At 40.8% G+C, this 27020-nt stretch overlaps 1 protein-coding gene across 2 annotated transcripts in view; it reads left to right on the top strand.

The window, feature by feature from the left end:
- The window catches only part of prex1 (phosphatidylinositol-3,4,5-trisphosphate-dependent Rac exchange factor 1), a 90918-nt gene that overhangs the window by 1153 nt on the left and 62745 nt on the right, over positions 1-27020 (top strand). For both annotated transcript variants that reach the window (XM_063881549.1, XM_063881541.1), the window contains exons 2-4: positions 17600-17665; positions 17863-17985; positions 24690-24794. In XM_063881549.1, the coding sequence (XP_063737619.1) occupies positions 17600-17665; positions 17863-17985; positions 24690-24794 (294 nt within the window). The remainder of the gene's footprint in view (positions 1-17599; positions 17666-17862; positions 17986-24689; positions 24795-27020) is intronic.

Below are 27020 nucleotides of genomic sequence, written 5' to 3'. Positions count from 1 at the left end.
ATCGATATACATGAGCATTCAACACTGCCACACCTCCATTTTTCCCAGACAGAGATAAGAAACCATTTCAGCACTGCTACTTAATCACTCATTGCAGGCTATATCACCTGCTTTAGATGAATGAACATCCTGGTAACATTACACACTTCAATTCAGACACCAACACACTGTAGATGGCTCACACCTGCCGGAAACTATTCAATCTGTCTCTTCACCTTGTCATTTTTCATTGTTTTCCTCATCTATGTCATGTTTGTTATGCAGATGGTGGCTGCTTAGCGGTGATATTTAATCCAAATTGGCTAATGTGACAGCAGTAATGTGACTTTATGATGATGCTTTATTGCTTGCTGTAGGAAAATCTCCTCTTTTGTTGCCACCTTCGGAGCATGGTCAAAAGACAGGGTCAGCTTCCAAACACTTTAGGATTCAAGGCTCTTTTTACTCTCTTTGACACACTGCTTTAAAGGTTGGTGTGGATTGAGATCATTTTTAGATGCTGTTTCTTGAGGATATGCAAATTTTCTGTTCATTTTCCGATTTCAACATCCTGCAACTGCTTGTCAAACATGGCCCTGGTTCCCTCTTTCTCGTGCTGTCACGCGTTAAGGAACTTCCTCAAACTTCTTGAAATAAGTCCGTACACTTCTGCAGACAGTTTCCAGCTGCCTTGTGTCAAACAGATACTAAATTATCGCCTCCAGTAGGAGAAGAAAGCACTACTTTTGCCAGATTAGACCCACTTAATGCAGCTTCAAGATGATTCATGCACCCAAAGCCTAAACTCGTTTACTGATTTGAGTTCTACAAAACTTTGGGGGGGTGAGGCAAACTGTGGTCCTGCTTCCTTTCTCGGTTACAGAAGAAGCAGACAAGGCTTATCTTCTGTTACAAGACAGACTAGGCAGCAGAGGAACACGCTTTGACCTCCTCTCCCCACTCCAAACCCAGGTCTGTCCGACCTGATGATAAAGACAAAGCCCCCAATGATTTATCGGAGGGAGCTGTGCTCCTCCCTATCATCACATCAATTGGCCTGTCTTGATTCAAGCCATAGGGTGTGTAGCCCGACGGGAGTCAGGCCTGAGAGACCCTCTGTTATCACCTGTGTCTTTGCATAGAATGCCGCATTTACATGGAGGGGCAAGATTAACGTCTTTATCTTCATCAAGGAGGTGATGTCTTTGGTTGCGTTTGTTTGTCAGCTGCATTCAGCAAAAAAATAAAGCCCAGATTCTAATGAAACTTTATAGAGGATTGAACCATGGGAAAAGGAAAAATCCTTCATATTTTGGAGCCATAAAGCGGATACTTTTATTTTATGGTATTGGAGGTCTGCTGTAGTTCTCAATGTTATGATTAAGCTAAAGTGAGGATTTCAACTCTCGCACATTCACAGTTTGATAATAAATGCTGCTTTCTGCCACTCAATACAATCTAAACCCCCTTTTGTTAAATTATTTGATTGACATTGTTTTTGTATCATCTTGTTAACAAGTGTTTCCGTAGGCATGAGATTGCCCTCATTACTATCCCTTTCCCCATATGGGCACATACTGTGTAAACAAGTCTTGATGCCAAAGCCTGCTGCTCTGTATTCATTCAGCCTATATGTGATATACAGTGACATCATTCCAAAACACACTGAACTCCATACGTTGTGGCATTAAGGGCTCATTGCTTGGATTTCTAAAACAGCACATGGACAAGAGAACAGAAACATCAGTTCTCTCAACAGACTGCACTCCACTGCAAATCCCTCCCCCCCTTCCACTGATCCATGTCTAGGGTCCAGCTGAGCCTGCTCCCCTTCCCACAGTGGGAGCCGAGGCTTTGTCACCATGCAGCTCACTGTGGTGTTGATAAGAGAAGTCTGGCTGTGGGAGCTCCCAGCATATGGTTTCAATAAAGATATAGGGTGGTTCAGGGCGGGGGGTAGGTGGGTCAGGGATGCATTGCCTCTCGGCTAATGCTGTGATGGGGACCGAAAAGTGAGAGTCAGTGTAGAGAAGGGTTATTTATGTTTCTAAAAGAAATGCTATGATATGTTCCTTAATAGATTGGTTGACAGAAAAGTAATCGCTGATGCTTATTACACTATTTTTTATGGCAAATAAAAAAAATAAAAACAACAGTTTTTAACGTCCTAAGAATGGAGGATACGGATTTTCTGTTTTATATTACATTAAAAGTAAGGTTTTGGGGTTTTTGATTGACCAAACAACACATTTAAATACCTTGGAATTTGAAACGGTGATACAATTTTTCACTATTTTCTGACAATTTGTACCAAACCAATAATTAATAATCTATAAAATAATCGGCAGTTGACTCGATAAAGGAAACAAACCTTATTTACATCCCTAGTTTTTTTTTTAATATTTGAGTATCTGCTTTTTCTTAACATGCTTTTGTTTAGTTTGGTAAAATATCTCCTACATATCCCAGAACGCCTAACAACTGAACACAGATACATTTTTTATTTCTGTGGGTTAAACAGGGGTTAACATATGAAGCCAAACAGTGGGAGGGGTTTTACCCAGTCAGGGAAAGTGAACTTCTGTCTGTGATGTTTCAGTTCTGTTGAACAGACACCCCAACATGCCATACTGAGGTTTACATCACTGACACATGTTCTGCCTTCACTGCGGACATGTCTATATAAAAATTAGAAATACTTTATCATAGCCGTGTGTTTCAGTAAATTGATTTCTTTTATAGACTTGTCAATGTCTTCCTTATCTACAGCCACCTGACAGTTCTTATTTTTACAGGGTTTGTTCCCCCAAGAATAGAAATTGAACAGTGGCAGATTGACTGGCAGCTGTCTGTTTTACCACCTACATCTCTCTCTGTTTGCCTTATCACTGATATAGTTTCCACTTCCCTTTGTACCCTTCCACAAGCCCCCATACAGATTCACTTCTGGATCGCAATGATTCCAAATGACACACAAAAGAGATGGTTATCCAGGCTTTGGAATCTCAGCCATTCTGCATGTCACTCATCCCCTAGCGATTACCAGCAAGCTCATCCAATGTGCTGCCGGGAAGCATGTAGGGATGGTGGGAGGAGGAGAGGTGAGAAGGGGGTTGGGGGTGTGAAAGGAGGGATTAGAGGATTCATTTAGCTCAGTAGTATCATCGCGGATCTCTGGATCTATTGCCTCTTGGAGGTAAAGAGGAAGCAGTCCAATTCAAACAAGATGATTCCTTTTCAAAACCAGGTTTACTCTGATAAGTGCCCGGCTTTTGTTGCAGCAAATTCCCTCGTTTGTGTCTAAAATTGATCATCTCTCAGCGCCATAGATTAGAGGGGATTTTCTTCAGGGTAGCACTTTGTTGATTTAATCCACGCAACTGGATTTTCCCCGTCATGATCCACCAAAGTTTAGCCTATTTATGACAGGATAATGGCGTCATAACCGAGGGATTTTCCTTCAAAACCATATGACGGGGATTGCCATTTTGAAAGTTGTCCTTTTTTATGTTTGACCACACTGACCAATGCCTTTAGTTAAAACAACAGTGGAATCCCGCTGCCAATAAAATCGTCTGCCCTTCCTTTCTTGATTCTGAGAAGTGTGACCAGGACCAGGACCAGGAAGGTTTTGTCAATGCTGTGGGATAATAGGAAACATCTGGAAGTCCTGCCCCCTGTGACCCTTGCTTTGGGCCACACACAAGCGAGATAGCATGTCCAACAGTGACGTGTGGGTAAATGATATTGTGTTTCGGTGTGTGACTGCACGTACACCTCATGGTCGCGTGTTTTTCCACACCTCTTTATCCCCTTTTGCTGTTGTTGACACTCCAAAGCACCTGTAGTTACCGTTGACAAGGCAAACAGGATGGCAAGCATGCAAACGCATCAACTGAGCGGTGCCCAGGAAGACAGACGTGCAGGAAGCCATGAGCTTCCTCTTTCTGTTACCTCTTTTCTTTTTTCCTCCGCTCCATCTCTCCAGCCCTCCCCACTTGGTGGGAAAGACCCGCATGAAGTTTCTCTGGGCTTGGGCGTGTATAAATAGCTGCTGATTTCTAACTCATCTTGGCCACAACGCCAGTGGTTTCAGTTCACTGCAACCTCAGCACCACTGAAGTCATACAAACAATGTACATCATCGTGTATAGCAAGAGAAAAGGGGAAAAACCGACTGTGGAGTCCTCACAGCAGGTAGAGGAGTTAGTGTCCTGTTTTGTGAGGGGTTTTTATTATTACTGGGCTTTTTAGTAGGAAATGAGGGATGGGACACATGTCATCATGTGTCTTGTAACTCCCAGGTTAAACAACCCCTAAAATGCTAAAGGGACAGATACCCTGGTGACGGAAGAAAGCAAAGAACGGAGAACATGTTGTGCCCTCGCATTTTATTAATCATGCTAGAGCTACAGGCTTTAGTATTTTGGTTTCATTTATTCGGAAACAACTTGTTTTTTAGGCCGCCTGCTTCCAAACGTGTGCCGTTCTTTATAAACGTTTGAAGAACCGCATCACTACCTTAACCTGAGGTCATTCCATAAATCACTGCTTTAACTTGCCACGGTGCTATCTTCCATCTCACTCGGGACCATTGGTACCTTGCAGTGCAGTTACAGTGCCAGACTTACAATGTTACATAAAAGAGGGGGGTACATTTCCAGTTTCCAACTTAATCTCGGTTCTTTTTGTAGTCATGTGTGTTAATAAGCCATCTCTTTGAAGCATAAGACTGCGGCAGGAATTTTAAGAATTCAAGTTAACAAGTCCAAACCACTGTAACACCCAGAGGCATGATGTCAAAAAAACAGCACTCCTTCCTTCCACGAGAGATATTTTGATATTCTTACAGCTGGAACATTTGCATATACGAAAAGCCAGTTGAAAGGATGTCACACCTTTTTGGTGTTTTAAGAATTCTCTTTTGAGTAGTTCTCTCTCATGCAGTTAAAGAAGCCATTATTCAGGAGTGCTTTAGAGTATGACGGGGGGCTAAGAGAGTCATAAACCAGAAGTCATCAGTGTTATATCAGGTTACTGGTTTAACTGTGTCAAATATCTGAACGTCGCAATGCCAGGAATGCAGAGCAGGGATACTTTTCCGATGCACAAACAGCTTCATGAACATGGATTTCTCTTTATGACTGGAGCAAACAGCCCATAACAGACACTACCACTGTGCATGTGAAAAGCTCTGCGAAGTGCTTGTCAACAAGCTGTTATACGATACAGTGGGTGACCTGGCCTGAAATGTGAAAGCGCGGCAACTTGAGATCTCCCATGTCCTCTTGGGGATCTTGACCCCGGACCAAGTTGGCGCATGTATTAACTCTGGGTGGTTACACGGTGTAGTAACATGTAGTATGTTTTACAGACGGTGTGAATGAATCGGATGGATGGATACTTACAGAATGACTCGGCACAGACTTTCCTCTACACACACAGACACCCCCCCATACGGTTTATGAACTGTGGCAGCAGGCTTACAATGTTTGTTTGCTTTCTCGAATGCAACCAGATGTGTGGCTTCTTTCAGGGTCACAGGTCATTTGCCTCATAGGAAGCCACCGTAGAACAACTTAACACAAAGCCTCTTAAATGCAGAGAATATGGCAGAGATGTTTGATAAAGCCGGGGTTAGATTACAAGACTGGTGAGGGCAGGTCAGAGTTAAATGTCTTTTTGCTGTCCAGCCAGGAAGCTGCTCACACGACACAATGAGACAAAGAAAGAGAACCACAAACACACATCACCCACTACCCAGCACAATCCTTAGCTTGTGTTTCATTCCAAGGCACAGAAGCAGTTTCTCAACTTTGATTTTTAAATAACAGCAATACAATACCTAGATGGACTGGATTACTAACAAATCAATAAGACAAGTCTTGAATTCCTTAAAATTGTCGGAAAATGTACAAACAAAATCAATCAGTGTGTCCCAAAGCCCAAGATAATGTATTAAATGTCTTGTTTGTCCCACAAACAGCCCCCAAAATATTAAGAGACCAATTCCAACACAGAGAAATGTTGTCAGTAGTTTATAAAATAAAATAAATAATAATAATAATAATTGAACTCAAAGACAAACCTATTAATAGTGAAACCGGAGAAACTGATAATGCTGAAGTGGTCTCTTAATTTTTTCCAGAGCTGCATATTCAGTTTCCTGACATAAGGGAGTGCAAAAACAAAAAACGTCAACATCAAAGGAACCGGAGTTTTTGACTTTATTTTCTTGATAATTTACTTAAACTAAGTAACTGATTATCAAAAAGTTTGCGTAATATATATAAAAACGACAGTGAAGGTCCATTACAAACTTCATTATGACGCTATATAAGTACAGTCCATTTACCAATCGAATTTAAGCCTTTAGTTGGGCTTTCTAGCTAATTTAACATCTTTTAGTTGTTTTTATCTTCAAAGAAGTGTCCTAAAATTATTATTTGCTCTACAAAATGTCAAATGAAGTAATTCCAGTATGTTTAGTGCCATTTGAAGGATTATTGGTATAATATTGTGAATCGTAATTATTTTGGGTAGAGTAATAGTGAAATGAAATTGACATCGTTTCACTTACGTAATTATGTGCAGGTGTGGGAGGTTTAGCTATGAATCAAGCTTGTATTAGTTCTGCTAGCTCTGGTTAGTTTTGACTTAGCATGTTCACCTGCCCGGACAGACTGTTGGTGTACATATTGGGACAAAACTGAATGAAAAGCGTGTCTAATGATGCCTCGTACAGCCTCAGAATCAATAGAGTGTGTGGCAGCCTGAATGAGTGGTGGAACGGTGAATGCTGAATTTGACTTTTCAATCTAATTGCCAATTTATACGGAACCGAAACATATTCACACATTTGAAAATAGGGAAGTTCTATGCTGTTCATTTGTTGTCTTCATTGTCACTTTTGTTAAACATTACCGCTAGAATAAACAATTTCACTTTACAAATTAGCGGAGATCTTCAGCTATTTATGTAATTTAACCCGGTGAGTTAAAGCGTCTGTAGGCTATGTTGTTATAACTCTTCACGACAGCTGCTGACAAATTCCTGGGCCTGGTTGCTGAAGGGCTTTTATTTTGGCATTTGTTCAAACGTGATGACATTTTTGCCGACTAACATGGCATGATTAAAGGCTTGAGTCATACATGCTTGAGCTGTTACCGGGATAATTTGGTTTCTCACTTGCTGACAGGAAACCTTTTAGGAAACAGTACTTGGTTTTGACATGTTGAATTATTACCACATCCAGTTTTTGGGGGATTTTTTTCTCCCTCCAGCTGCAAATTTACATTAACCTTTACAGGACAGAAACAAGGACAACATGTGAGTGAATAGGCAGATATAATGCGGTTTGTAGTCTCTTTTCATCATATGATCACATGTGATTTTGTTTCACAATTAAATTCCACACTCTGTTATCTCTCTGCTGTACTTTTGTTTGTACTTTTTGTTTGTACTTTGTCCAGCAGTGGCTCAGTAAGTAGGGGCTTGGACTGGGAATCGTAGGGTCGCCGGTTCAAGTCCCCGAACAGACTTGAAAAATATGGAAAGTGGACTGCTACTTGGAGAGGTCCCAGTCCACCTCCTAGGCCCTGCTGTGGTGCCCTTGAGCAAGGCACCGGACACCTCCAATCCCCCCTCCCCATTGCTCCCCGGGCGCTGCACGATAGCTGCCCACTGCTCCTAGTACTAGGATGGGTTAAATGCAGAGGACTAATTTCACTGTGTGTGCTCTGCTGTGTGCATGCATGTGACAAATAAAGAGGGTTTCATCCTCCGATTCTATCTATCTACTCAGATGAAATACTGAGAATCAAATGATCCTACAAACTTTCAGAAGTGAAAAACAATGTAGGTCAGTTGCATCAGTGCTTTAACTAGCAACTGTGTGTGTGTCCAATAAATGCTGTTCTGTTTTGGGGTTGGTACATACTGTTTGAGTCCAATCTAGTAGGTTCTCTATGATCTTCCACCCCTGCTTTGCTAAATTACTATTATTGCATGGTTTGGGACACTTATTATGTTCTTTACCACCATTTTCATGACACTGTTTATGTCTGCCCCGCTGAAATTCCTAACCCTATATCACATAACATTTGAATGTAAACACATGCTTCACGTTCCAAATCACATGTGTACAGGTAGAAAAACGTAGGAAAACGCAAACAAATATTAGCTTAAATGATCAGCTGCACTACATCTTTTTCGGTAGCCGCTCTTTGGTTTGTCTGCAGCTCCACATGTCCCTGACGGCTCACTCAACACCATGCGCTCCACACTCTGATCCAGTCTGTGATTCCCTACGTCTGTCTGCACCAAAAAAAAACCTGCGTCCAAGCGTCCAGATGGTCTCTGCAATCTGGTCCATGATGTTCTCTCCTGATCACCACATGTCAACCCTCAACAGGAAAGCCACTTATAAAAAGGAGCTATAGACAAACCTGACAAGCACTAGTAGGGAAGAAATGTGATTAGCATTTAGCCAACATGGACCCTAAACATTCCCTGTGAAGAAAATATGTAGTGGATATGAATAAACATACAAATATGGATACATTTACACCCAATTTGGACAGATTTACAGGTTGAAGCAGATGTTCAAACCTGAATAGCTGGCTGTTAACGTTCAATTTACAAATGGGGTAACAAATATTTAGACATGTCTTCCAACACTCAAGCTATTTACATTCCCATTATCACGAGGGGATTATGTGAGAACAAATGTTCTTTGTTTCTGTCTGTAGTTCTTGATGTCAGTGTGGAGAGGGGGTCTATGATGAAGTCTCAAGAGGGTGTCTACCATAAAGGACATTTATAAGACAATAATTGTGTGCAGTCCCTGTAAAAGTAGGAACATCTAGCTAAATGACGAGGTGGAAATCGCCCCTCAGTTTTTCATGTGTCATGCCAACTTGTCTAATATAACCAAGTCATGCTCAGAATGTTTAAATGTCTAAGGACTGTAAAGGCTCGCTGAGCCAGATCAAAGCTGAGAAATGTATCACTGCAAGTGTCATTGAACGTTTGTCTCACATAATGCATTCATTAATGCAACAGAGCTGGTGAGGGCTGATGAGTAGGCAGTCTTCAACAGGAAGTCTCTGGCCCAGTGCTGACTGTCTGTTCTCTGTGGTCCAGACTCTGTCTCTTCCCCCTGTAGCGTTTAGTTTCCGCCCAACTTATAGAGCCCCGAAGTTTAAAGACCTTCAAAGCGGAAGTGAGCGAGAGTGGGAGAAAAAAAACTGGACATGACTCAAAGAAGACTTTGTGTTTTGGTGATTGGCTCTGCCAAAAAGGATTTCTCTTGGAAGACAGCGAGGGACTGGTTGGCACTTGAAGGCTAGCTGAGGGAGTTTTTGGAGGGTTGGGGTGAGATGTGAATTACGGCTTCAGAGAGAAAGTAGTCTGCTAGGATTTGCTGGGGTCTCTTATTGTGGCGACGCCACGGGCCATTCTCTGGCTCTGCTGCACCCAGGCCACAAAGAGGGGATTTCTTCATTTATTTATTCAATTTCATGCCGTGTCGACCCCAAAATGGCCCCCATTGCCTCTTCAAAACTGCCCTGTCCCCCTTTGTGGCTGGTCACACCAATCCTCTCCCCAAGAAAGAGAGACCCTTAATGGAGGCATTGTTTTTAGCTTGTTGTTGTTTTCTCTTGGATAACGAGCAGTAGAGAGCTGGAGGCTGGTGACCTGAGAACTCTCACAGTAAAGTCCTGAATCTGTGATTCTGTTTGAGGGTTTTTTCAGTAGGTGTGGGAACCGCAGCGAATTGAAAAGGGGCTCTCAGGGTCTGCTGGAAAAACCCTGACAAGTGTTAGCGCTTGTGCTTGATATACGGGGTCTCTTGTGAGATATCTGAATTGGTTGAGATGGCCCAGCATTGTTGCTGAATGCTGACGTATCCATGGGCAATCAGAAAAAAGTTCCCAGTTTGGTCCCCATTAATGCCAAGAAAGAAAAAATTCTTCTACCAGAAAAGATGATTTGATGCAATCCATTTGACCCACAAATGTAATTAATTATCAGTTGCTCGTAAAATCACTTGTCCCATCAAAGAATGTGTGTACCTATTAAAGCACCTTGCTATTGACTAACCTTAAACTACATTAGCAACTGCTTCTCTGACGAACAGGAAGTAGGTAATCCATCAAGTCAAGGTCTCTATTCAGTGGTTCTGTTTCCTCGGGTTACACAAAGGTATGTTTACCAAATGAAGGTTAATGATAATGAATATGTAAATGAATATATTAAACTTTTTGTCTAGTAGCTTAATAAGCAAATGTTTCAAAATCTAGTATACAGGTACTTCTGCTTTGTTCAAGTAGTGGGTAGTGTATTTAAAAAGTGAAGAATACTGTTTTTTACTCAAACCTCATGCTAAGTGCATCATAAGTCTCTTTTGTAATTCTGGAACGCTGCAACATTTTTTTGGCAATTTCCTTACATTTTTCTGTCCAAATATTAAAATCTCATCTCAGTATAACGCAATCCAGTAAACACACGCCACCCCAGCTTCCAAAATGTCATGTTCTCACAGGCATTCATTTCCCCATTAATCCCTGTTTAATATGGATAACCTTTTCAGTGTGTAAACATCCAAATTAAAAGGAATCCTCCCCACCTGACTCTGAGCGGCCCTTGAGGAAACATCCCCTGCCAGCCGTGTGACAGCAGCTCCAACTGTTCAAATCCATTGGCCTGACTGTTCGCCTGACTTACTCCCATGTGGCAACTTGACCTCATTAGACAATTGTGATTTTTTCCCCCATATTTTAATTATGAATGGTGTTTCTCATGTAAGTCAGTGGTTAAGATTAGAGCTGCAATGTTTAAAAAATTTTCTTTTTTATTTCTTAAAATCAACGCGTTAAGGGCTGTTTTCACGGATCAATGGCTTTAGCCACTCTAATATAACGTTTCGATGCCTCTATCTGTGATATATGAATCTGAAAATCTTTAGGTTTTGGATTAACGAAACAAGACATGTTTCAAAATGTTTGCAATAGTTTTTTAAGACTGATCGATACATGTTTCTATAGAGAAATATATTGCTTCAAAGATAATCTTTAACTACAATCCTTCTTAAGTTTTGTCACTTGAAAGCAGACATGTATTATTGAGCCTGCTTAATAGTGTGAGTGTCTCACTGAACACCAATTAAAACAGCTTTAGACCGAAGTGAAGACCTTGACGGAAAGATCCGAAGCTATTGTTGGGTCCGGTTGCGTATTTGGCTCCGCTGCAGGTAGAAAGCCCGGTTCTAAATCAGACGAGGCAGACGTGAAGGCAGCAGGCGTCTTATTCACTGCCCAGTGGAGCGCACAGTGAACCCACACCAGCATATGGTCCATCTGTATCTTCACACCTTACTGTCTGGCCCCTCCTCGGTCTAATAAACCTCTACATTTAGGAAACCCCCCCCCCAACCCAAATCAGACCCTCTTGGCTCTTGGTCACATGAGACGATGCCTGATGCCTCATATGAGCAGATATTTGTGTAAAACAGGGATAGCACTGTCCGGGAGGGACATGTTGGTTTAGACATGTTTTTTTTCACCCGCTTCATTTTCTGTATTGGGTGAAAATTGCGTGTAAAAAAAAATTAAGGAGATGCAATCCATAACAAGCGTTATCTTCTACTTGTCATTGTCATTTCTTTGAACCGTAGGACACACAGTTTATTACAGAGCACATTTTGTGCTACAAAGTTGGGGGTTAAGTCCATAATTAAAAGCTTTTTAAGTATAAAATAGCACAATGTGATTTATTTGTTTGGTTGCATGCTAGTATCAAAAACTAGCAGACTTTACTTAGAACACAAGTAAAGAGGCCAGTCAAACATGTCATATACTTCCTTTGCACAAAAACCACACTTCCTGTTCTGAATCAACATCTTCTGCTTTTGTGTCAAGAGGCACTGCTTCAGTCTGTTTGTTTTTTTCTTCTCTGCTGAGTTGAACCACTGCCTATCTGCTTGAAAAAAAAAGACATTCTTGTCAATGATTTGGTTGTCTAAAAGAGAGTTGTCTTTTGTTCGGGGTGATTGCTCTGTTTTCACTTCCTGTTTGCGTGCAACACACAAACACAAAGGCATGTGTACACACTTCTTCTGTTGCAGTTTGGGGTTTTTGAACTTGTCTTCACTTATTCTTGCACATAAGTTATTTCAAAAAGATGAACAGTGACTCAGCGTGAATATGCAGCAAGTGCCTATTTAGCAAGTTCCATGTTTGATAGCTTTCATGTAAGCTGATCTAAGGGCTGTTTCCAACTTCTTCTTGAGTATGGGCCTTGGCTAGTTGCGTTAGGCACTTGGGAGGAAGAGGAATGTCTGATTTGGCACTACACAAATGTGGTCCAAACAGCTGGTTTAAAAGACGTACAAAACAAATATTTTACAACAACGCTCAACCCCATGCAGACCTTTGGTGTTTTGTACAACGCTCTTTGCATTCATTCACACATTAATGGTTGACTTTCATTTTTGTTGTGAAACTGGAAAGAACTTTCTAAACTGCACCTAACTTAGAAGAAGGTTTCACACTTGCGTAAACTTACCGATATTCTTTGACTAAACAGCATCGAGTTTGTGAGGATCATCCTACTTCTGTAGTAAGTGTTGACAAGAAGAGACCAAGCTACTACATGGTTACATTTTGCAAATACTTTCTTATGCTGTCAGGATTCAATATTGTGCTTATGTAGGTACTTTTATTATGAATGGTATTGATGTGTACAGGCTTTTCAGGGTGAGTTAATCTTTAACAATTGTTGAGCAATTGAAAGAACCTGACAATGATTTTTTTGCTGCGATTATTGCATCACGAAAGTGAAGATTATTAAAAATGCCCGATTACTTTGAGGATAGAGGGCAGTAAAGTAGTTTTGTTTAAAATGTTATTATTTGACATTGTTTTGTTATTGGTTTGCCAAGGTGCAAGAGTAAGCCCGAAGGAGTTAAAACTTTATTAACTTTACTTTGTTTCAATGAAAAAACTAAAAGAAAGTTCAATATGTGTTGTTGAAAACAAGGGAAAATGATAGATCATTTGACTGAATTATACACACAACTCATGGCAACAAGAATCTACTTTATTATTTATAGCATTTTGAAACATTTGAGGCCTTTCGACTACTGCTTCTTTGTTGAACTTCCCTGGTTTATCCATACTGAAATATTGGTGGTATTTTTCTGCATTAGTGTCATACTTGGCAGCCACTTTGCGGTCTATCAAGAAGCTCCCTGATTGTGTGATTGTCCTGAGGGATTGCATCATGAGCAGTTTCCCCTAACAACACATCGCCCCTGTGGCAAGAGACCATCGTGTGCAATATGTCTGCGGTGCTCCGTGCAGCAGCTGAGCCCCCTCTGTGCAGCCACTCTGAGTCATTATGACGAATCCAACGGTATCAAAAACTGAATTTGTGTCCCATCTGACCGACTATTATTAACACATTGGTTGATGTCATCGCTATTTTTAGGTGTCAGAGTAACCCAGCATCGTATGCGCACACTGTTCTGTGAGCTGCGTTGGGCGGTAAAGGTTACAGTGAATATTAATAGCTGTTTTTTATCCAAGGAGATATATGATCAGTACTATTTGTTTGAGGCGGCGGGCTTTTGAAACTAACTCATCAGTAAATACACTTCAGAAAGAGCTGACCTGTGGCTTAATCAGATTTCTCACAGCAAGATAAATATGTCCGCCTTTGGCAGAGCTATTGCCTTTCATCATTCATGTAGCCTAAAATTATTTATCAATATTTGATCCTCCACTCCACTCGATTACGCATCCTTGGTTCGCTCATGACCATGTCGGAAAAGAGCCAGACGGGTCACCTGAGATGGAGATTTGAAAGTAAACAAGCGGCGTCATCTGCATACTGCTGCCTCTCTGCATGTTGATTAAAAAATAATGAGCTCAACAACTGCGCCCGCTGGGTAGAGAGGAGCTACAGCGTTCGTCATGACTACTGTGTTTGCCTTTCATGATTGATTTTATTCCAATAACAACTGGCTTAGCATTGTCCTGTGGAAAGGGGGGCTCTCTCAATATTCATCTCGTATTTTAATGTCAGTGTGTGCAATGCTCTGAGGTATTGTCCTCTCCATGCAAATTAACATGACTTGTTATCTGCTGAGGGTTATCTAAGGTTGCGATCACATCCTCTCCTTTTTTTGTTTTCCAAACTGGTGTCGGTAACAATTTTTGTCTCATGCGAAATTAGGAAGCTGTTATTTAGCACAGACATGGAATTAGTAGTTACTATCCTATAAAAGAATCAGTTTGCAGGCTCCATCACTTCTGCTTGGTATGACTGACTTGCCAGTTCTCTTGGCAGGGGGTTACTTTCACTGGTGGTCATTATCTAAGTACTCAAGAAATAGCTGAATATGTAAATCAGTCCACGCCACAGTTTGCATAATTATGACGCTTGGCTTTCACAGCACAGTGAACTGCTGTCCATCAGATGTCAACCGCCGTCCAATTATACCCACTAATGCATCACCCGTTCTGCCGACTTCCTGGCCTCTGGTATTGCTACATGCGGCTTTCTCAAGAACTGCTAAGCCAACAAAACAAGCTCATACTGGACACTGACCTTCGGAAGAATGGTTGTCAAGAACCTTGAAGGATAGACAGAGGCTAATTCCATTATAGTAAGATCATACCTTTTTTAGGTGACATATCCTGTTTTTGATTCTATTCACACTTCATAAAGATTACAGTCCAGGCTTTAAAAACTTAAGTAAACCCCAACATGCTTGGTGTGCACGCCCAGTTTCAGTTCTGTCCTGTTGTCTACCATCTCTCTACTGAAGACAGTGAAAGCCTCCCATTTTCACTCCAAACAAACCTGTGTGCTTTGTGATGGAACAATGAAGACAGTCAATACAATCCTGGGTGAGAATGGCCATGTCGGGGGCGAGACCTGGACTGAAAAGATCTCTTTGTTGCTCCCTCCCTCCGTTCTCCCTGCTGATCCCCCTGTCACCACATCTGTGTGGCACATTTTGTTGAAAGAGTGAATCCTGTCTGGATGAAAGATGTCAATAAGAAATGACTCCAAAGTCTGGATACCTCACAATTTGGACCTCTGATCCAACATTGTCTCTTTTTGTTTTGCTTTGCTCTATTCTACGACAACCATCACCCTGCTCACCCACATCTAAGAGCAACTGAGGAAAAGTCTTGTTTCCTTCCTCTTCTTGTGCCAGGGAGCAATCTCTCAGATGACTGACTCCTCCAGTGTGGACATGGTACGAGTTACCATATGGGAGATTTAATTAGTGTACGCCTCAAGCACAATCAGCTCCCTCCCAAAACCAGTGAAGAACGCAACAACTACTGCTACCCTTTAATACTGGTTCTTAATTAGCGAGGTCGCAGCAATCTGCTGAGGACCTTTGCTTTCTATTTTTGTACAACCTACGCAAAAAAGCCAGTAAAGACGGGAAAAGTACTGGAGACAATCCTCCCTAAGTGTTCGGCCCCCGAGGAAATGATATGATTGCTGCCTGCTGCTCGGTTGGCTGGGTTCTATCTTAAGAACAAATGTGTGATTACAAGTGTCAGTCTTTCATTACAGGCAGGCGACTTACTGTAAGTAATACATGCAGTTGGCTGATGTTTGGAGCAACTCTACAGCGAATACAAGGGTTTTCTATAAAGGGACTATTTACCAAAATATACTTACATCGAGTTGGATCTAGTCAAAACTTTGGTCTAATCTTGATGTAATCGATAGTGCCAAGCATTTATATAGACACTATTAATGTTCAAATTAAGTTTAGACTCCATATTCAATCTTAAAGAGGCCCTAATATTAGGTTTTCCCTTCCCTGTAGTGTGTTAGATCTGTTTTTTTGCATGTTAATGTTCTACAAAAGGCTAAAATCTCAAAGTTCCCTCCAGAGGGGGTTTCTCTCCCATATTCCTGCCTGAAACGTCTAGATTGGACTCCTTTGTTTACTTCAGTAGCATAAGGACATCCCTTTGTAACACTCAAGCTAAACTAAGGTATCAGAAAATACAATATGTTGTTACTGAAACTTCGGTATTATATTTTCATGCATATTGCTGATTTTTAAAACAATACCCAACACTATTGAGGATTTTAGACTCATTGACACAATGACACAAAGTTTTCATAGTTCATCTTCTTTATTTCAATATAAATATAGCAGTTGAAAGACACCAATAAAACCAATGACCCTTAACATGTGTGTCTAGACAGTGTGTACACATCATTGTGCTGTTTGTCTCCTCATTGCTACTTTTATGTGGCAGGTGTGCATCAAAAGGTTTAGAGCTACTGCAGTAATACTTGCTTTTTAGAAATACACACGCATTGAGCCTAGTGTTTTCCTCTCTTTTTTTTAAACACCCTTCATCCACGTGGCACACGATACATTTTCAGATTTACGGCGCTGAAATGCCGGCAGACAAAACAGCAGACTGCCAGATGAGCGGGGCTCCTGGAGTGACGTTTTATTTGGTGGATTGGGGATTTATGTCTCCCTTATCTCTTTTTTTTCAAGACTGTATCTGCGTCTGGAGATGAGGAAGGTTCAGCCTGTCAGACAAAGCCTGATAGACGGAGAAATGAGGAAGAGAGAATAAAAGAAACAGTTTGCAGATTCACTTCCCCTCTCTCTATTTTTTTTCTATCTCTAAGTCATGGTTCTGATTGGCAGACATGGACACACATACAATTCTGCACACAAACAAAGGTCAAGTTGACATGAGCCTATGAGTGCTCAGGTGCATTAGTTTCCACTACAGAGGATCCATACAGTGAGCTGTCACACTGGAAAAAACAAACATAATGTAGGAGAACATTTTATGACACCTCGGGGATAGTGAGACAATTTTTTGTTTACCGCCATAAAATGCTATTTTCTGCTGAGAATGTGAGTGTCCATGTGATTGTCTATCGCTCAAAGGCTGGTGTGTTTATGCATAGTAATGTGACGGATCTATATTTACTCTATACTTGTTTTTCTCAAAGCAAAGAGCGCATACATACTGATTTATAATCAGCAGAGGGAAGCTGCACCACACTGCCAGGTGACATTTGTTTGCGTATGAGATGGATCAGAAAGATCCTTTTCTTGTTATTAAAGGGGCCATATACTGCCCTTTTTGGGATTTCCATTAAGTATAGTGGTAGTATATCGTTTTTTGTCCAAGTAAATGTTCGCAAAGGGTAAAATCCCAGATTTCGGGTCTACCTAAGAATCAATTGTAGTCCTTTCTTTACTTCCGACATAGTGATATCAAAAAGTAACACATTGGACGTGATAGGCTGAACATCTCTGAGCGGTTGACCATGTACAACAGAGCCGGCCAGCTACCCAATCAGAGCAGCAGTTTTCCAGTATGGGAAAAAAACACTTTTTGAACATTAAAACATATAAACATGTCACAGTTTAGGCAAAAAAACCAAGTATGAACCTGAAAGTTAGAAATATAGGGCCCCTTTAAGTTAATGGAAAACTAACCATGACTTTAATCACATAGCGGTTATATTGTTATTCCTCTGCCTTTATTAAAAAGAAAGCACATGGCTTATTCTTAAACATGCTTTGTTTTTGTTTCCTCTTCAGGCCTTTTTGCACAGAATCAGAAAAAATGCAGATGACCAACAGTGTCTCTCACCTGAACATGTCAAGGTATGTCTGCCTCTTAAAAAAGCCTGTCTGAAATGATGTTGATATTATAATGCCCTAAATATGTCTTCTTTCCCCACATCTCTGTCCATCTGTCGGTCACTTCCCTTGCTCTTTTCCCCTCTCTTCCTTCACCTTGCCTCTTTATCTCTTCCTTCCTCTGTTTCTCTTCCCTTTACATCATCCCCCTGTTTTTTCAGATTCTGTTTTCAAACATTGAGGACATCCTGGAGCTGCACAAAGAGGTGTTGTCCGCCATGGAGGCCAGCCTGCAGCCCGATCCCCAGCCCCATCATGCACTGGGACATGTGTTCCTACAGTTTGTGAGTACATGACATGCACAAAAAACCACAAACAGTCACACGGACATCCAACGAACATAGACACACGCATGCATTAATTCCTCCTCCATACACACACACACACACACACACACACACACACACACACACACACACACACACACACACACACACACACACACACACACACACACACACACACACACACACACACACACACACACACACACACACACACACACACACACACACACACACACACACACACACACACACATTTCACCAACTGTTTTCATGGGCTACCCCCGTAACCACTGATGCAGGGAAAAGTGTGCAAAGCCTGCTGTGAAAATACCTCTTAATTTTCTCTTTCCCTCATAGAACCCCGCCCCCACACACACACACACACACACACACACACACACACACACACACACACACACACACACACACACACACATACACATTCACGGACTACCTCCAAACTGGCATACATCCTGTCAGGCAAAAAGAGTCTCTCTTCATCAACCTGTGTCTCTGCCATCTCCTTATTTTGGCCTTCCATCCCTCCATCCAAAGATTCCTCTCCGCTCTGCAATCCCCCTCTCTCCGCTCCCCTCTGTTTGAACTCGTTTGGCCCCAGTGAACAAACAAAGGAGGGTCTGTGTCCGGGAGGAAGAGATGGTGTGTCACTCAGCGCAGGGGACAATGCTTCTGCTGGTAGCACTCCATCGGAGGCTCCTTCTCTCTGTTTGTCCCTCTCTGATAAACTATCTTCAATTCACTTTCACTGAGGCTCACAAACACTTCCGATAGGTATTCCACCATCACTTTTCTCCATCCGCCCTAGTGGTCAGTGAAGCACAACACTCCTTTTAGTTTCTCGAAGCACAAAAAAAGTCGTATTGCTGTGAACAAATAAGCCAACATGATCAGCAGCACTTTTTGTCTTCACTTGACCCAGATTTTAAAAAATAGCAGCGTGCAAAACTACAGCGTTCACTGCAAAAAACAGGCTTTACTCAAAATAGAGATCCCTCCTAATGCAGTGAGGAGTACAGCACAGCAGAACACTGCAGTGGCATTAGATTATAAGTGATACCAGAGTTCATTAATCTAGCTTTGATTAAAGGCTTTAATACAGAAAACACATTTGATATAAGCGTACAAACAAGCATACATGCAAAAATGTGCACTCAATATGCAATTTAATTCATCAAACTAACATCATTTCTGTCCGGGGAGGTGATTTTGCTTATTATAAATTACTTATACAGACAAACAAAAATTTCAGTCTACATGATACTCTTTGAACCATCCCTTTAAAATGAAACAGGCAGTAATAACCCATCCACCGCCTCCTGTCGCATGAAGGACGTTTAATCACATCTGTGGATAGCTGTTGAATTGGCTCATCAAAATGTGCCTTCACACATGTGTGAGGGTCATTCAGTCCGTCAGGCCGAGTGTCAGGATGGAGAATTGATTAGAGGAGGCGCAGCTTTTCTTTTTCCACTTCGCACCTCGGTCGGACTGGAAAATTCAGAGGTCAGAGTGGATGTGTTATGGGAGGAAAGTCAAGGCCTCTTCTTAAATACAGTTTATTTCAATTCAACTTCAGAACCATGACTCAAACCAGTATTGGATATCAATCAGATATGATGATGAGTCATATAAATAAAGCCAAACCCATTTATTGTCACTGTAGCATTGATATAATGGCTTAAAGTGATGATGATGATGATGTCAATGAAGAAACGCCTTCAGCAACTTGACAACACATGTGCAGCATTTACCAAAAGTGCTGCATAAACAAAATGCTCCAAATACAAAATGCTGCAAGAAGCTCAAAACACAGCGAAGACAGGGACACTAAAAAGGTTTGGGGGATTTTAAAGTTGGCCAATTTATCCATTGTATTTTGAGCTTCTTGTAGCATCTTTTGTGTTTGTCAATTTGACAAAGATTTTTCAACATTTCGTGTTTTGGCACATTTTGCATTTTTATATTTGCATCGTTTTTTAAACAGCAGCACGTTGATCCTAATGGAAGTGTTTTTTTTACCATTGTAGCACGTTTGCACCTTTCAGACACCGTACATAGTTAAAATGAAACATAATACAGTATGTCTTCATAAGGTAAGTTAAAAAAATCTTTGTTTTTTTATATAATAATAAACACTTGCTCAGTCACCGCTTTAAAATTCTGAATAGTGTGTTACCCTACGTATCCATTACATCTCCCTCTAAAAACTCATGACCTTTGTCTCCTTCAACACTGACACCTCTCAGCCAATCGGTTGGCTTGGTCTGGCGCCCTACAGCCGTAGGCCTTGACCTCGAGCAGAGGTCAACACCATGACTTGGATTTGATTAACCTCCCGCATTGTTCCACTACACGGTCTGCCACTCACACTCAGGGAAGACAAATGGGAAGATTCATTGCTATTCAAAGTCAAATATTGCCTAGATGGCTTGGGAGGCAGCAGCTGTAAAAAAAAGAAGAAAAACAACCCTTTGATTTTGAATTTAACCAGAATCAAATCATGCTGCTTGTTGAACAGTACACCGATGTTCCTGTGTTACTATTAATAAATCTAGGACAGTTTTAGCCAAACACCGATTTTTCCTACAAAGTTGGGGCAAATATTTGGAATGAGTCCATTTCCTTTGAACAATAAACAAAAAAACACACACACACACACACACACACACACACGTGGCATGCGTGAGATTATTCAAGCCCTGCAAAGGTGAAAAAGTGACTCATGTTGGAGCAGAAATCAGAGACATCAATATTTGCTCTATTTCTGGGAGTGTATACATGAGCACTGTGCGAGGAGCAACAGTCGTGTCATTATGCACTTTCTGAACTACTCCCATTATGCTTTGACTCTATGTGATTCCTCTGTGTGTGATACCAACCTCTCATCTAGCCTACGGAATAACATTCCAACGGCGAAGAATTCAAATAAAGCCTTATGTTTATCAAAGGGACAACCCGACTCTTTGAGCTATTTTGGGTACAACTGATGGCTTTCAGTCTTCCAGAATAGACTCAATGTTTAAAATTGACTCTGGGGTTCACATGTTGGCCCTGGTTAGACATTTATTTGTGCCTGAATTGACTGTGTAGTTGTTTATACCTGAGCAGAAGGAAATACCTGGGAGCGTGCTTTGGTTGTAAACATAGCTGAAAAAAGGCATGCTGTTCTGGGACCCACAAGGTTCAGTTGAATATAATGAAAGGAGATACACTTATTCAAGTAGAGGTACTGAAGTGCCACCATATCCAGGAGTGTTTAAGTATAAACTGAGGGAGAGTTTCTTTTGGCTGAACGGCTTAACTTGGTGCTGAATGACACACCAAGGAACACCAACAAGTTGTTTGGGAAACTGACGCATGGAAACATGTCTTCCTGTTTACTGCTGGATTTCCCAGTCTCGGCATGTTCACTGTCGTCAGTGCTAGCCATTCCTGGTTAAATTATTGTGGACAGCAGACAGGGAGAAGATTTATTCTTTTTACCTCGCTGGTTTAATGAATAGCTATTTGAGTGCGCTTTCAAAGTTGTTAAGTCTACCCACAGCAATCATTTAAAGGACAATGCTGTGATTGTTCCATGTTTTAACCCCATTTGGTGTGCAATATACATCCATGTCAACTGCTTTATGAAGCATATCATTACTTAATATGTTTTCCAACGAGCCCTGCATTGTTCACATTTCGTTCATGGTATAAGGTATGCACATATTTGATATTTGGGACAATTGACCAGCCAAATTTGGATTTGTTCTTGAGAAAGTTCCAAAACAAAATACAAGTTAAATGTGTGAACTGCTCAATGCTTTGCACCTGTATTCTTTTAATGATGAATTTCATTGTCCTTGTTAATTGAAAGCCTGCCAGTTGATCCTAATTATCAGCTATGGGGACCACCAATTGCCATATAGGGCATGAGACTGCAGAGCCTTGGGAAAAAGCAGAAATTGAAAATAAATTTGACAGAATTGAGTCAAATAGACTCAAACTAAATTCTAAAGAGAGACTAAATGTGTAAATACGTCTTAAGTCCTTCTGCAGGACGTAACAACCAAATAGATCACTTTTTAATGTAGACATGGGTACCAATAACATAACATCATTGAATTGAAGTGTTTATTTATTTGATACAAAAACAAGGCAATAATGGTTTCTAAAATAATGGAAATAATAGTTAAACATATTATATAGAAAAATGTTGCTTAATAAAACAAATATTTTCTTTTACATATCAGCACGTACATGTGGGTAATTGTGCTATGACTGGTTAGATATTGTCCTTAACTAACAAAAAAATCCCAAATAAGAAAACCTTGGTTAATTTAAGAATCTTTATGAAAACTGCCTACATTGGTTTTTCCAAAGAATAGAGACCTCTAAAATAGTGCATTGCACAACCACAATCACATTATTGCAATGCATCATTTTATGACAAAGTGCTACTGTGAGTCTGTAAATACTACCTCCTAACTTATTGTAAGTCTTCACCAAATAAACAAAAACCGGACTATATATTGTAGATGACATTTAGAAACACCAGTCAAGTCCTTTTTCCAAATAATGTACCATTTTTATATTCCTCTTCCATTGTCAGTGTTACACATTTAACATGGACACATGGACAAATATACTAAATTGGTACATGTACATTTACAAGCCCCTGTGCTCTATCCTCTAGCTGTGCATTAACTCAGTCTGACAGTATCTGGGGTTTCACGCCATATGCCGGCCCAGCTGTTGCTCCCAGCAGTGTTTTCTGGGACTGGAATCCCCTGCCAAACGTGGCTTTGGGCGTGTTTGGGTTCCCGCCTGCCTGTGTGGTCAAAACTGCCCAATGTTTATATTGTGCTGCTCACTTGTGTGTTACACATCCACAAAAGATTTTCAGCTCCTTCTGGTCAAGGGATTGGGACTTAGCAGAGACACGGAGATCTATAAAAAGAGCTGTTAGCTTTGTTTGGCTGCTTCAGTCACCACCGCTGGGTTTCCATGTTAGACACATGCACACACACTGTATGCAGCTGTAAGCTTGCGTGTGTGATGTGACAGCAAAACAACACACATGATCCTTTTGCACAACTAGGCCTGAACAGGGTGCTGGCTGGTTTTTAAGCTAATTTTAATTCACATTTACCTGTTTGTTTTTTTCATTCTTAAATGGAACGACTTTTACACAACCCAAGTTCTGATTCTAATAAATTCACATTATTAAAACAATTTTAAAGGATCATGATGTGATTTCTCTTTTTTAGTTTAAGAGTGTCTGTACCAAACATGGTTTCTTTTTAAGTCTGAGAAACACAGTTTGTCGGCCTGGACATGTTTTTGAGAAAATGTTTACATATTTTCCCTTCCACAAAATTCTTGCTTAGTCCATTTTTCGAATTCGATCACATTACGATTAATTGTGCACCTTTGCCCCCTTTGCTTTATGGCCAAGCTGGCTTTAAATGCAAAGCCTTCGAGCTGTAGCGACTAAGGCTTGAAAGCGGTATCCGTCCGCACACCTGCAGTTTTGGATTTCACTTACTAGGCTGTTTCAGGTGACAGTTTCAATTTCTAGACCTCAAGCTCAAGGCCCTGCAGTGCTCACGGTTTCACATCCTAATTACTGTTGCATCGTTAACAACACACCCGATAAGCTTCAGGCTGTAAGTTCACCTGTGGCCCTGATCCATGTGTCACTCTTGTCTACAGTATGCTGCATGAATAATGCATTTTAAACTATAGTTGCCAAAGTGTCGCATTACGTATTGTAAAGAAAACCAAATGGCAGCTCGACAATGGTTTCGGTATGAGCGAGGGGTTGCATTATAATGTTGCCCAGTGTGAGGCTGTCACCTAAGAAAAGGGAAGTTTGTTGTATTGGTATGCTACTTTTTTGTTTTTTGAAAAGGAGAAGTGTGGCAAATGTGTTAATGATTATGGATGCATAGTCATTTAAGTCCGTCTTCTCCCAATGTATAATCATTGTTGCAGAAACACTTCACCATCATTGCCTGAAATAGCATATATAGTAACAGTAAATCTATGTGTCGAGGCATACATTCAATGATCATCCATCCAATATCATCGACGCAAAGGGAAAACATCACACATTTAAAGATACGCCTTTATTTTCAAATACAGAAGTTTAAGCATTTAAAACTGTGCTTGGACGTTAGAAATGTGGCACAACAAGAGGCCTCCTTTTGTTTTTATAAAAAAACTACATATTTTAGTCCTATGAAATGTAAGCCAAGTACACAATTGTCAAATCCTACTTTTTACTTTTTGCTTTTTGTGAATGGATATGAATGTCATTTATTGCCTTAAATGGGCATATGACTCAAATCAATCGCACATGCCTGAATTTAACCAAAACAAAATCCTGTTATGGCAGACTTTGCAATATCAGCAAATATTGTATCTTTCTCCCAAAAATATTATAAGTGATATGGTATTTTTAAGAAATTCATACACCCATGGCTAAACCTTTAGTTGCTATCCATTGATGTACTTTATATAGTACAACTAAATCTCAACAGGTTTTAGTAACTGGAGCTCCACATTTTCTGCTCTGTTTTCTGATTATTCCCTCTCACTTTTCTCAGTCGATTTCTAAATGCTGCAACTCGACATTAAAGTATGGTATTAAGTCTCTGCTCTGCCAACCTCACCTCTGTTTTCCTCCTGTTTTGCAGAGGGAGAGTTTCTCAGTGTACGGCGAGTACTGCAGTAACCACGAGAAGGCTTTGCGACTCCTCATGGAGCTCAACAAAATCCCCAACATCAGGACCTTCCTGCTGGTAAGTCCTCACAGCTCCTCCCCCCCTGCCCTGCTTATCTTGCCTTTTTTTCCTCCCTCCTTGCTTCTCATGTGCCTTTCTTCCTTTTTTTATGAGCTTCCTTCCTCTGGCAACTCTTACTTCTCTCCTAATTATGAATAAAAAAATCCCCTTGGTTTCATTATTTCCGATTTTCATTGCACTTATGACTCCTTCACCCAAATGATGGTCATACAAACTTCTTTTCTGGTAACTTTTCTACCTTTGCCTGACTTATCCTCTCTTTTTTTATTTCTTTTTCTGTCATTTATCCACCCCCTCCTAATTTTTCCTTCCATTTTATCACCTCCATTTCCATGTTAACACTTGAATAAAGCGCACAAACCATAACAAGGTCGGAGGGTCCTTCCTGCTCCGAACAGGATGCGACCACAATCAAGGTCACTTTTGTGTCGCTTTTGTAGTGTTTCCGCTGCCAGCTTTTCCTGTGTTTTGACACCCAGACCTTTGGGTCCGGGACAATAGACTTAAAATGTGGACAGGGCCTTTTTTTAAACCAATGAAATCATGTGCAGCTTCTGAGCCAGCCAGCTGTGGAGTGCTGGCAGCCTGATCGGGATTGGCTGTGAGATCTGAAGCCCTTACGTTTGTCGCTGCCTGATGGTTTGCTTCCACGGCATTATTCTGACCCACAAGACAGGAAACGGCGGGATCAGAGCTCTGTGCTTTGGCTTTTTCCTCCCTCTGGCCATGTCATGCAGTGGTTAATTGGAAAAGTCTTGCATTGATGTTTGCGAACAAAGCTGCAAAACAGCTGGTGATGTATGAAAAGTACTGTCAGACAATCTCAAATACTGGATCAGCTCTTATGCTCTGGGTAGCAACCGTGAGCAAAATATAAACAAGATTGTCACTTTGATTTAAGAAATAAAAGTCGAAACACAGAATATGTGGTTGTTCTGCAGAACAGCAGAGAATGAAGTGGTAACCATTGCAAATCAATGTCATGGCAATTAACTGTAGAGTAAATTATATTTTCTCTGGCTTCTTTTCTGCTGTGTTTTGAATTCTAGTGAATTTCTTTTTTCTGTCATGCAAATTGAACCACACAGGGAAGGGATTTTCTGAAATTGTATGTAGCAATGTAGTGCTTAATTGCTTCGGAAATTAAAAGTGAAGTAGAAGAAGAAGGAGGTCAAAGTGAAGAGCAGAGGGAATTCTGTCATAAGGCTGGCAGATTACAAATAAGCAGAAGATGAGAAGGAAGAAGGTGGGGAAGATTTAGATAGAAAAGGGGGTGGGTGAGGGAACCAAACGTATTAGTGCATCAAGAATCTGTGGAACCTACAGTCCTGCAGTCACGATCAGATGCATTTCTGCTTCTTGTTTTCCCATCAGAACCCTCCCCCCCACCCACCATCATACTGTGGAATTGCCGTATGATTATAAGGCTCTAAAGTGATCTTTCCCTCTGGAGAACACTCAAGTGGTTTATCTGCACGCCTGCTTTTGATCTCATCCCATCCCATGAGCTCATAGCACACTGACAGACTGCGATCCTCCAAAATAAAAATGCGTAGAGAAACCATGACTGTAACTGTAACCCCCCTCGAAACTTCTGAAGAAAACTTCTCCTTTCAACGCGTTCTGGGGGGCTGTTTCTTAAAGCCCAAATCTTCTAGTGCATGAGAAAACATTTTAGAGGTTTCTCAGTGATCCTTTTTGGCGTAAAAGCGGATGTTTTGGAGGGTTTTTTTGCGGTATAGTAGTAGATTTGCAGGAACAGTTGTGTGTATAAACAACAAAGCAATGGTGGGAGAAGGACTTACATATTTAACTTAAAAATAATACAGTGTAGAAATACTCCAACATTGAAAAGTACTCGTTATCTAGAATGCACATTACCCGAATATTTAAACATTATAGCACTGGATTATAATAAGTGATCAAATGATTACCACTATTATATCATAAATAGTAGAGGTAGAAATGAACATAAATTGGAAACACTCAAATAAAGTACAATAACCTCCATATTTTACTTTCCTACAGTACTTAAACATACTTAGTTTAATCCCCCACTGCTTTAAAGAGACACTTACAATACAATACGTGCTACCAACTAATAGTAGTATGAAAGTTATCTTAAAATGTGGCTGAAACAAACCAGAAAATACTATTATCATACAGTATAGACTTTTCAAAATAAACCTTTGGTGACAGGATGTGGTAATTGTTGATAAAGCT

Source organism: Eleginops maclovinus, chromosome 1 (assembly GCF_036324505.1).
Source record: "Eleginops maclovinus isolate JMC-PN-2008 ecotype Puerto Natales chromosome 1, JC_Emac_rtc_rv5, whole genome shotgun sequence".
In the NCBI taxonomy this organism is placed as follows: Eukaryota; Metazoa; Chordata; class Actinopteri; order Perciformes; family Eleginopidae; genus Eleginops; species Eleginops maclovinus.
This window is presented reverse-complemented; position numbering and strand designations above follow the sequence as displayed.